Here is a 12,941-nt window from a genome sequence, read left to right as displayed (position 1 = left end):
CCCATTAAAAATCTTACAACCTTTCCATTTAGTGTCAGTCTTTTAGGAATCCCAGTGAGCAATGGTGATCATCAAACTTTGTAGCAATTTCACTGGCCATTTAGAAATTGCTATCAGCTTTTAGCAATTTTCACCAGCTGTTGGTAACCATGTGACTGGGCTGATTTGTTAGTTGACAGGACTTTGGTCCAATTCTATTTAAAGCAGTTGAGGGGATTTAATAGGCTTCAATTTATTTGATAAAGGTTGATTTTTGTCCCTGGCAATGGACATGGTTTTTCCATGCTCATTGGATTTAAACTCAAGATCAGTATACAGAAACAGGATCACTAAAAAGGCTCCCCTGTTATTGGTCTTAACTATGAATGGTATCATTGATAAGTGACATGGAGGATGAACTATTTCTTTCATGAATAGTGGAACAGGAAATGGATATATCTATATTTCATTCAAAATTTTATGTCTGTGCACTCCCTGTGCAAACTTTTTCCATAAGAAAGTTCATATGTCCACGTTTCTCATGGAAACTCCTCGGGTACTGCTGTAGCACCTCAGCCTTGAGATTATACTCAGAACCGCCTATTTTTCACTCTTCATGTGCAATACTACAGAGAGTTTATCAGTGTTTGATGAAAAATCCAGCTTCTATTTGCACGTTCTCTCCCTAAAATATAATTCTTCATCACCTTTTGTCACACTTTCAAGTCAGCTTCCATTGTAAGTTAGCGTGTCTACATTCAGAATGCAAATCATCAAGACAAATGCAGCAGAATGGTTCCAGGGATGAGGGACTTTAGCTACAAAGTTAGGTTGGAAAAGCTGGGTTTGTTTTCTTTGGAGCAGAAGATGTTGAGGAGAGATTTGATGGAAGTGGACAGGTTTAGGACATGTTTAGATAAAGTAGACAAAAAATAGTACAAGGACTAGGGGACACAACTTTAAGATTTTTGTGTAAGAGATGCAGGGTAGAATGATAATGCCCTGGATATGACACATGAGGGTAGTGGAAGCAGAGACTGAATGATTTAAAAAAGAGTTGGATAGGCAATTGAGGGGAATAAACTTGCAGGCTAGGATTGCTCTACAGAGACTCAATAGGCTGCATGACTTCTTTCTATGCCATAATGATGACTCTGACTCAACCTGACACCGATTATATTTTCCCAGCAGATTACTGAAGATACTTTCAAAAATGTTTAGTCTGAAAACTCATTCTCTATCTTTTGTCAGTAAATAAAATTTCTGATGTCCAAATTTAAGGATTTAAAAAAATGATGTATTTCACAATGATTACATTTAACCACTGAACATAATTTTATGGTGTTTTGCTATCTTCATTAAAGTTGAGTCTTTGAATATTTTTAAGGCAGAGGTAAATCCTTGATAATTAAGGGGGTGAAAAGTTATCGGGGGTAGGCAGGAGGTTATAATCAGATCAGCCATGATCTTATTGAATGGCAGAGCAGGTTCGAGGGGGCCGAGTGGCCTACTCCCCCTAATTCTTATGTTTTTACTTGAAAGCCTTAGTCTTCTGTAAAGCCTGCATTTGATATTTTTGTCCACATCTGTGGTGCTCTAAACTGAAATGGGTTGTTAGTCTGAGCTAAATTTCTAGTACAGCATAGATTAACACTATTCAGTCAGCTGTACTGATGGAATATTTTTTGAGCATCTTTCCCTCAAAACTCAGCTATGCCAAACCTGAATTTGGTGTTTTATGATTGACTTCTAGCCAATTTCTATGTCTGCGCAATAAAAACAGAAAATTCTGGAAATAGTCAACGGGTCAGGCAGCATCCGTGGAGAGAGAAACTGTTAACGTTTCAGGTCGATGGCCTTTCATCAGAACTGATTTTTTTTTAAAAATTCATGGGCGTCACTGGCTAGGCCAGCACTTATTGCCCATCCCTAATTGCCCTTGAGAAAGTGGTGGTGAGCTGCCTTCTTGAATCTCCGCAGTCCATCAGTTCTCATTAACTTTGAAGAAAGGTCATCGACCTGAAACATAACTCTGTTTCTCTCTCCAGAGATGCTGCCTGACCTGAGTATTTCCAGCATTTTTCTGTTTTTATTTTAGATTTTCAGCATCTGCATATTCTATGTTTAGTTCTGTGTGCATCTGTCTCTGTCAGCTATAGGACAATGTAAGCATTCTAATGACCAATTTGTAACAAAACTTGTGATAATTAAAGCTTTCAAAATTCAACATTTATGGCGATTCCTTAGAAAATCCCAGTGCAGTGCTGCCAGATCTAGGTTTCAACCCCACCCAGTGCCCTGCTCCTCTGTTTACTGTCTTCAAGCATCAGGAATCTCAGTGCACCAGACCTTGCATTCAACACGCCATTGTGCCAAACCTCAGGTTTGCTGCCAAGTATCTCTAGGTCCACTAGTGTGTCAACCTCCAAGACACACATGCTACTTCTGCAAAACCTGAGGATTATTCCCACATGCTACCAAAGTGCTGGATTGCCCACTGAGGGAAGTTAGTTGCTATTCCCTGTTGCTCCCAATCAACCCCCAATCCCAGCTCCCTCCCCACCCCCACCTCACCACTCTCATACTACTCAATACCAAATTACTGACCTTCAACTGGTATATCCTGCATACCAACTTTTTATATTTGTCAGCTTTAACTTTTACCCTGTAATGGCTTAAAACATTTTCACAGAATGATGGCCTGATTTGTGGAATTCAGTCCCCAAAGCACCATTAAAAACCCACACCTATGGTTTAATAAAAATGGAATTCAGCTTATGCAGTCCCTGTAAATCAATCTTCTGCCCAACATTGATTAAACACCCCCATTGTTAGAAAACAGCTGATCTTATGCCTCACTGGAGATCTATTATTAGTAATATATGAAATATATTTAAGTATATGTTTTAAAGGAAATTGAGACCAGCTAGTGTATTTCGCTGAAAAATTACACTACGGTGCTATTTCATGCTAGCCTTCTGGAGAAACAACAGAATCAAACTCCTATTATGCTTCTAAGAATTATTGCTACTGGATCGATGACATTTGTTTTTACTCTGAAACTCCTCATGGCTTTGAGGCAACTTTTTTAAAGGAAAAAAATCTTCCCATGCCCAGCACACTTGGGAAAATTATCACCTTTTTGAAGATCATTTTACAGAATCTATGAAGTAGAGTTGCTGCAGATTTTGACCAAATCTGTAATTATGCAGCTGTTTTCCTTTGGCTTATGCTTCCCACAAATAAATGATCAAGGAACACTTTTACAGGAAAACTATGCTTGTGGGAAAAATGCAGCAAACTTTAAACAAGCATTGGCATATTTACAAATGTACTCTTGTGGTACTTCAAACAGTTACAGCCTTGCGACAACTAAAAGTAAATTATTCAGCAATAGTTTCCACCTTGATAATGATCCCATTAAGCATGTTCAGTGCTGTGGTTGTAAAGGTTAAATTTCTCTATAATTCTGTTAGCGTTCTTCCACCTGCCTGCTTGTGTGCATTTCTCATCTAGATTTTAAACTTGTGCAGTAAAATGATGAAAACTCTTGGGTATTACATTTTTTGACGTTTAATTTAAGTAAGTAGATTTGGACACTTTGGAAGTGAATCCTATGCCCTGGAGTGAAATATTTGTGTTTTTTATACCCTGACTCTGCTTAAATACTCTTAATATCCAGAGCTATCATGACTGGATGCATAAAAGAGCTGTCTCAATTCTATTGTATGGATATAACTCCATCCCAGCCTCTGAAGAGAAATGTGACATTGGGTCACTGCATTTCCCATTCTTGCAATTCTTCCTGTCCATTTTGTAACTGAGTTGTTGTCAATGGGAAATATGTTGAAACTGCCTATTCGGAATTATCAGAGAGATGAGCATTTCATATCGGCTGGATTCAGTCCAGGCCCTAGCAGTGAAAGAACAGTGGATTTAGAACACTTCCATGAGACATACCTGTTGTTAATGTTATATCATGAGATTATCAACAGTCGTTTTTGATGATTTGTGGTTGGAAAAGTTCTTGCATGTATTTTAAGCCTTTGGCAAGTAGGGCTTTGACTCAATATTTACATGGGATTCTTTACGGTTTTGTAATTTCACAGTAAAAACCCTCTTCCAAAGCTGTAACATTGTGTAACAAGGACCACTAGAATAAATAGTGCTTTTAGCACAATGAAAGATTCTAAGGTGTTTCTCAGATATGGAGCAGATGACAAGGAAACCCAGAACCTGAATGTTCCAACACAGTAACATTGACATTTTTCTCCATGTTAACTTGTCTACTCACGCTCACCTGGTCAATCCTGGGACTCTTTTTAAAATTCCTCTTTTTCAACAATAGCAAATTATATAGCTGCTTTTAACATCATAAAATACCCCAAGGTGCTTCACAGGAGCATTATAAAACAAATATGACATAAGGTGGTATTTGTTAGGCCAGGTAACCAAAAGATTGGTCAAAGAGTTTTAAGGAGTCACAGAGAGAGACAGATGTAGGAAGGGAATTTCAGAGCAATTAAAATCGAGGATGCTCAAGAAGCCAGAACCAGAGCGCAGATACGTGAGTTTGTGGGGCTGAAGGAGGTTACAGAGATAGGGAGGGATTTGAAAACAAGACTGAAATTTTAAAAAATAAGATGTTGCTTGAACCAGAGCCAGTGTAGGCCTGCGAACACAGGGGTGATAAGAGAGCAGGCTTGCTGTGAGTTGAGACAGAGGCAGCAGAGTTTTGGATGGCCTCAAATTTGTGAGAGTAGAATGTGGCAGACCAGCCAGAGTACATAGAATAGTCAAGTCTAGAGACAGCGAAGGCATGAATGAGGGTTTCAGCAGCAAATGAGTTGAGATCGGGTGAAGTCGGGCGATGTTCTAAAGATGGAAATAGGCAGTCTTAATGATGGTATGAATATGAGGTTAGAAGCTCATCCCGGGGTCAATTGTGACACCAGGGTTCCTAACAGACTGGCTAAATCACAGACTGTTGCCAAGGAGAAGGATGAAGCCAGTGGCTCGCAAAGAGTTTGGAGTGGGAACCAAAAATAATGGCTTCAGTCTTCCCAATATTTATTTGGAGGAACCTGAACAACTAATTCTGTTTTGAAGGGATTTCTGAACTGTGCTTCAGCAATGTTCTGTGGTGGAAGGTTCTGCATTTCAGCCATCCTCTAAGAATTTCTGTTCTTTTCCCCATCTACAACTTACGTGCTTGCTGTAGACATTCTGTTGGGCCCAGCAGTGCCATTCACTTCCATAAAACAGTCTGAACATCTGTACTGCCTGATATCTAACTATAGCATGACACTTGGATGTAATAATAGTACTTTGCTGTGATTGGAACCAGAAATTTGAGCCTCTCACATATGCCAATAATTGGTGCCTCTAAACTTTTCAAAAGCAAACTTAAGAGAATACCTGCTGAGGCGAGGCCAGGTATAAATAGTTAAGTTGTGATATTTCATTGGTGAATGTACAGAGCAAGATGATTTGACTTGCTTGACTTAATGAGTACTCCTTGTTCTTGTGTAATATTCTCCAAAAAAATGAACATGCTTTATTTCTGTTAAAAGCCGAATTCACTTTGCATCGTTTACTGGATCTGGCTGATTGCCCATGTATCTGCTTCTGTTATTTTTTTAAAATTCCTTCTGTTCATAGGTTGGACGAGAGACTTCCTGGCAGAATGTTGTAAGGTGTTTTTCAATTACCAAGGCAAGCTGACAAATGGAAAATTACTTCTATTAATATTTTTAATCTTTTGTGTTGTTCTTTTTTCTAAGCTTGTGTGAAAACACACTTTTAAATATTGAGATTTTGATGCTTACCTATGCTTCCAAAATCTCTGTGGCAAAGAAATCTAAAACATAACACTTCCCCTTTTAATTCTTTTAAATTATATTAGATTGGTGCCTTCTGGCTGCCATCTTGTCCACTAAAGGAAACAATCCAACACTAGTTGGCTCATCATAATCCTTCATAAATTTTGAAAACCGCTCTCTGCCCACCCATTCGCTTTTTCAACTTGAAAAAGAGATCCCCAACTTGCCAATTTGCTTTCTTCACAATAGTTCATGACTGACTCCTCATCCTTGGTAGCCTCTTAGTGAATCTATGCTGCAACTTTCCTATTGATTTTCTTTTTAACCCATCACTAGATTTCCCAGAACCTCATATAGTGCTATAACTACAGCCTACTAAAGGAGTAGAGAAAAAATAGTGATCTGGCTAGTCCTATTGCCTAGACTTGCCTGTTTTTAAAATCAAAATATTACGAATACTGAAAATCTGAAATAAAAATAGAAAATGCTGGAAATACTCAACAGATCTGGCAGCATCTGTAGAGAGAGGAACAGAGTTAAGGTTTCAAGTCTGTATGACTCTTCAGAATTGTTTTACTTGAGCTGTGGATGACCCTAACTTCCTTCCAGCTGAACAATCGGAAGACCAAAGCATAGGTAAAAGGCCAGAAACCTGAAACCTTAACTCCGTTTCTCTCTCCACAGATGTTGCCAGACCTGCTGAGTTTTTCCAGCATTTTCTGTTTTTATTTGAGTAAAATAAACCTCTGTCCGAATCCATTCTTTGATTAATAAGTGCCGATAGAGTTCAAACATGGCGTGAATTCTTCAACTCTTGCCAGTTCTTTTCATTTAGAGCTACTTCATGGAGGCCTGGCATGTTAAATCTGTGTGAAGCAAACATTGGGATGGCATTAACTGTAGTGCATGACAGTTTTTGTAAAATGGTGACTTGTATCATTTAAGCCTACTAATCATAAGTCACTAACCAGTAACACCTTGTTATAAATTTCTGCTTCAGTATGATATAATTAGCACAGCTGAAATACTTGTAATTTTTTAAAAATTCAGCATGCTGAAGTGTTTATTTGGGCTGCTTTGTGTTCTGCTCGGCGATACTTGTACTGTAGATTAGAATTGGCTCAGCCAGCTCATGAGAGTCTTTTCCCCAGCATTGCTGACCATTGCATAGTTTGAGAAGAGAAACGGGCCCGAAGGGGAAATGGTATTTTTAACATGTCTTCAGTCGTAAATCTGCAAACTGGCAGAAACAGTAATCTGTTAGGAGCACAAAGGGGGAAATGAGTACATGGCACATGTCCCAGCTAAACTCTGTTTTCACAACATTCGATGCAAAATAAATGGGCACTCTGTCCTGATGTTCTCATGTCGAGTAATGCTGACTCAGGAACTGATTTGCTAATAAAATACCAAGCTGTGCCACCATAAATGGTAATGAAGCAATGAAAGTGACAGAATCTGATTCACTGAAGCTAGTCACTAATTGACTTTTTATGGTATTGACTCATTTTAGAACTAACTTTAGGAAACCAGTCTCATGAGTCATGCAAGATGTACTGTTTTAGGTTAAGAAAGCATTGATATTTTATTATTATTGATGAGCAAGCAATGCTGGGATTTTCTTTGCAGAATTTCATACCACACTGGTGGTGTGAATACCAGATATTACATGAGCAAGGGGTGTTGAGAAACAAGGTGGGGTGGGAACAGTGTGACAAGAGCAGGTGAACGTGTGTGGCATGACATTCAGAATTCATTGATATTGAAGTGAAACAGAGACGGCTTTGGCTGCTGTCAAGTTTGAGTATGATCCAACAGCACAGTAATTCTCTTGCTAGAAGTATTCAGGATGAAGAATTTTCCATTCAATCATACTGAATGCAGGCAATATATTTTTTCTTTGCAGAGCTTATTAAAATTGTGTGAAGACATTCATTTTCTTTTAGTGCTTGATTCTTGTGTGGCAAAGGCAGAAATCATTAAGAAGTGAGATCAAAATAACTAACTGCAAATGCTTCACAGATTGATTTTATTGAGACTAAATTTGAATCTGAAGCTTTGTCATGTGGCCTCGTTATGTTCATCTCTTGATTATTCATGTTGAGAAGTATCACTGGTTTCCATCCAATTAAAAATTAACTATAATATAATACAGATCTGTTTCACTGCCCTAAGATCAGGTGGCCTTAACTTGTTCCCAGTTAAAACTGGGTATTTGGGTGTAAAAAAAACTAAAATTAATATGAAGGTAAATTTAATTAGGATCTTCATCCTTTTTTTTGTGGACTGTTGCAGAACCATAATTGTAAAACCCTTTGGTAAGACTTGACCTGTATGGTATTTGTTTTAGCTGGACAGGCTAGTAAAAAAGAGAGACTTGCATTTATATAACATCTTTCACAACCCACAGACATCCCAAAGTGCTTCACACCCAATGAAGTACTTTTGAAATGTAATGACTTGCAATGTGGAAAATGCAGCAGCCAGTTTGACATTTGTGGGAGTTTGCTGTGCACAATGTGAAAATGGCCAAATAATCTCTCTTTGTGTTGTTGATTGAGGGATAAGTATTGGCCTGGACACCTTGGATAATGCTCATGCTCCTCTTCAACATACTGCCATGGGCATTTTTACATCCACCTGAGCAGGCAGGTGGAGCTTGGTTTAACTTCTCTTCTGAAAGACTGCACTCTGTGCAGCACTCCCTTGGTACTGCACTGAGAGTCAGCCTTGAATTTTGTGCTCAAGTCCTAGAATGGACCTTGAACCCGATAAACCTTTGACTCGAAGCAAGAATGGAACACCAAATAATGCAGATCAGCAATGTAAACTCTATTGTGAACCAACAAAAGAAATTGTACATTATTTCATCAGATCCCTTGAGGAGACTATTCTGTCCTGAGGCATTTTGCTCCAGGAAGTTGCACCCATTTTAAGAAGCAGTGATCAGTTTTACTTTAATTGTCTATGAGCTCACTAAAGCTCTGCAATCTCTGCTTTGGCTTGTGTTTTATTTAATTTGTTGCAAAATTCAGCACTGCTGGAAAAGCTGCTTTTTGAATCCACTTCAACCATTGTGGCCTTTAATTCCATTCTGTTATGATTGTTTACAATTTGATTGCTTGCTCAGCCACTGAGGGCATTGAGTCAACCACCTAATGTGGCACTGGAGCTGTGTAGATCAGGCAAAGATAGAAGTGGCAGTTTCCCTTCCCTGTTGGACATCAGAGAACAATCAAAGCATGAGAATGGCTGTTTTCCAGGTGCTAGTCCATACATGGCCAAATTTATTGAATTCCAAGTTCACAGCTTGCTGAAGTGGGATTTGAACTCCCTGCATCTGAGTTCCAAGTCCAGCATCAGTGCCATTATACTGATGCCCTACATCAGTATGACAAATGTTCTAACATTCATGACTTTGTTGTGATGCTGAAGACTATTTTCTATATTCTAATAAAAGGAAACCTCAAACTATTTGGCATGGCAAATACTCATCAATTTCTGTATTAAAGCCAATGCCTATCCAAAAACCTAAAAAGACATGGTTTCCATAGGCCCAAGAGCAGAGTTTTTCATGTCAATTAGAAACATTGTCCATGTAATTTTTTTATGCTTTAAAAAAAAATTTTGGACATTAGGATTTGGTCACTTCATCTCTCCAATCTCATCTCCTCACTTATCTTACATTGAGGCTGTACACAACATGAAACAGGAACAATATACTGTTGTAAATTGTTTAATGTGTTTGATCATTTAAAGCTACATACTCTGAAAACTTACATGATCTCTTGTGATATGTTGTTGATGATTTATAAGGAAATTGGGTGTCCAGTAAATACCTACACATTTTTCGCACGTTTTGCAAATTAAACCTACTCTGTTAATGCGAGATTTGACCCTGATAATGTACTGACTTGCAAGCACCCTTTAGAGCTTCCTTCAGTGGGATAACTTATGTCTTGTGAACTGACACCATGCGATGCTTGTGTATTAATTTCTCTCCTTCCCATCTACAAGATGATTTACCCAGTTCCAAAAGCAAAATTTTGCAAGTGCTGGAAATGCTCAGCAGGTAAGGCAACATCTCTGGAGAGGGAAACAGGGTTAATGTTTTAGACCAGTGACCGTTCATCAATATAGGTGCTTAAAATTGAGGGGTTTGATGGAGTAGATAAGGAGAAACTGTTTCCAATGTAACCAGACAACAAAGATTTAAGATGATTGGTAAATGAACCACATGGGAGATGAGATTTTATTTCTAAATTCCGCGACCTATGATCTGCAATGCACTGCCTGAAATGATGGTGGAAGCAGGTTCAATAGTAGTTTGGATGTACACTTAAAAGGAAAAATTTGCAGGGTTCTGGGAAAAGAATAGGAAGTAGGAATAATTGAACAGCCCTCTCAACAGTACAAGTATTTAGTCGAATGACCACCACCCGTCCTGAAAGATTTTATTGATCATATGCTTAAAAGTAAAATTAAAAATATTTTTACCTCGAAATTCCAGTGGTGCCTTTTCAGCTTTAAACTCAGTCTAAACAATTTCATTAACGTTGCAGTACTGCATAGTCACTGAATAGTTCAAATTATTGGCACATTTCCTGCACTGAGCTTGCTGTCTAACATGACACATGACTGCTGTAGACTAGCGTGTGTTGGAATATTTAGTCAGACCACATACTGTATTTGCATTAATACAGAAAAGGCTGTGGCATTAATCTTCGTTGATAGGTGGGTACATCGGCTATTGTAACTTAGTTTTAACGTTTAATGTAACAACCTGTAGTTTTAACAGGGCTGAATACTTGGAATGATTGAAATGTTTTAGCATTGTGAATGGCTCTATTGACTAAACTGCAGTGGGAGCTCTTGGGTACATACATAATTCAAAACGATCTCCGTTTCCCAGGCATTGCTCAACGGTGAGACAAAGCATACACTGCCATCTTTGCAGTGAGTCATCAAACTACAGCTTGTACCAAAGCAAAACTTCACTTTAGCAACAAGATAACAGTACTGTGTTTGGAAGTCTCGTTTCTAAGCTGGTGGGCATTTAGGGCCGTCAGTCAAAAGCTCCATTCATTCAAGTGTGTAGCCTGAATGTTAATCGCTGTCCCTCCTGTTCATTTACATTCAGTGCACAGCAGTACAGGGACTTGACTTGTACAGTCTGAGCTGGCTAAAGCAGGGATTTGATCCTGCATTTTTTTAAAAAACAGGTAATTTGTGCTGACACATTCTTAATGGCTTTAGTTTGGAAACAAATGTGCACGATTTTGAGTTTTGTTTATGGTTCTCGTTGCTTTTCATTAGGTTGTGGAATAGAGCCAGCTCTGACCTGTTGATTTTTTTTCTTTCTCTCACACCCCCCCACCACCCTTTATATTTTGTTGTTTGCAGCTGTGTTTCGATGTTGTCGCTGTGACTCTTGCAAGGACCTGCACTTCATCTTAGCCATGGCTCAGATCCTTCATCTCGAGATTCCGAATTTTGGGAACAATGTCCTGGGATGCCTGAACGAACAGCGGCTAATGGGGTTATTTTGTGATGTCTCTATTGTGGTCAAAGGTCAAGCCTTCAAGGCACACCGTGCCGTGCTGGCTGCCAACAGCCTCTATTTCCGGGACCTGTTCAGTGGCAACAGCAAAAGTGCATTTGAGTTGCCCGCCACGGTACCGCCTGCCTGCTTTCAGCAGATCCTCTCCTTTTGTTACACCGGCAAGCTCACCATGGCAGCCAGCGAGCAGCTGGTGGTGATGTACACAGCAGGCTTCTTGCAAATACAGCGCATTGTCGAGAAAGGGACTGAACTGATGTTCAAAGTGAGCTCCCCACACTGTGACTCTCAGACGACCTCCATCGAAGACACTGGCTCCGCGCCACAGAGTCCTTGCCCCCTACAGCTAACTGCCACCCCGACAGTTGTGTCTCCAGCATTACCTATTCCATTGCTTTCTCGGGTGAAGAGTGAACACTGTGAGCAAGATCTGACGATGCCTGGCATTCATGCCCTTGCAACAAAGCGTCCACTGGAGGCTAGCCAGCGTGAGAGTGCCAGCCACCTAAACTATGCAACACCTTTGAAGTTACCCAGAGTTTCTTATTCTGGATCTTGGGGCGCCACACCTTTTGTTCACCCGGTAACCTATGTTCAAACAGAGCGCACAAGCCCAGGCGGAAGCAGTAATCAAACCACAGACAGTCCAACTTCATACCATAACGAGGAAGAGGATGATGACGATGAAGCATATGAGACAATGGCAGAAGATCAATATGGACAGATGTATATCAAGGCATCAACGGGATACCCTGGTAAGAGATGCTGACTTGTGTTGATCCAGTACTAACTATACATTTTTCCCTTGGTCATTTGTTCACTCGCATTATCTCCAGCCCTCCTTCCCTGAATTTGACTTCAGCCTCTTCCTAGAATTGGGTTGAGGATAGAGTCCTAGCAACACATATAGAGCTGCAGTCTGAGGGATAAAGGTGAGAAGTCCCAGGCCATAATTTTTACACCACTGCTCCAATAAAAGTCCGTTTAAAAAATGGTTGTGTGAAGAATATGATCTTCAATTCAAACAGTGTTAATCCAATTTTGAAAGCTCCCAGATTTAGCATAGAGCAGTTTTCATGACTGGAAGCAGAAAAACTATGTTCTAAAAAGGATTTCATATCTGTTCCAAACAACTAAAGCTCCATTAATTTAAAATCAATGAGGATTAAGTAATTGAATCCATTCTGAGGGCCTGCGCAGTAGCAATAACTTAATAAGCACTGAACATGGATTTAGAAAGGGAGGATTTTGGTTGACAAACCACCTCGATTTCCTTCAGATCATTACAGACAAATAGCAGTACTCACTGTAATGTAGTTGATTTGGATTTCCAGAAACCAAGACATGAAAGACCTAATTAAACTGAAAGCCTTACAAGTCTAGGGTAGAACATGCAACTGAGCAAGAAGCTAATTTAATAAAAAAGAAATAAAAACAAACAGAAAATGCAGGAAATAGCAGATGAGATAGAATATGTACCAAAAGAAACTGTTAAAAAGTTTCAGGTTGATGACCTTTCATCAGAACTGGCAAAGATCAACAGCTTGAAATGTTAACTCCGTTTCCCTCGCCACAGTGTT

At 39.4% G+C, this 12,941-nt stretch overlaps 1 protein-coding gene across 1 annotated transcript in view; it reads left to right on the top strand.

Annotated features, from left to right (window-relative positions):
* Nucleotides 1-12,941, top strand: part of LOC144685505 (nucleus accumbens-associated protein 2-like) — a 110,406-nt gene that overhangs the window by 55,608 nt on the left and 41,857 nt on the right. Inside the window, exon 2 of the mRNA XM_078550093.1 lies at nt 11,205-12,116. Coding sequence (XP_078406219.1) covers nt 11,261-12,116 — 856 coding nt within the window. The 5' untranslated portion in view covers nt 11,205-11,260. The remainder of the gene's footprint in view (nt 1-11,204; nt 12,117-12,941) is intronic.

Source organism: Cetorhinus maximus, chromosome 10 (genome assembly GCF_964194155.1).
Source record: "Cetorhinus maximus chromosome 10, sCetMax3.hap1.1, whole genome shotgun sequence".
In the NCBI taxonomy this organism is placed as follows: domain Eukaryota; kingdom Metazoa; phylum Chordata; class Chondrichthyes; order Lamniformes; family Cetorhinidae; genus Cetorhinus; species Cetorhinus maximus.
The sequence above is the reverse complement of the archived record's forward strand: the minus strand, read 5'-3'. Positions and strand labels throughout refer to the sequence as shown.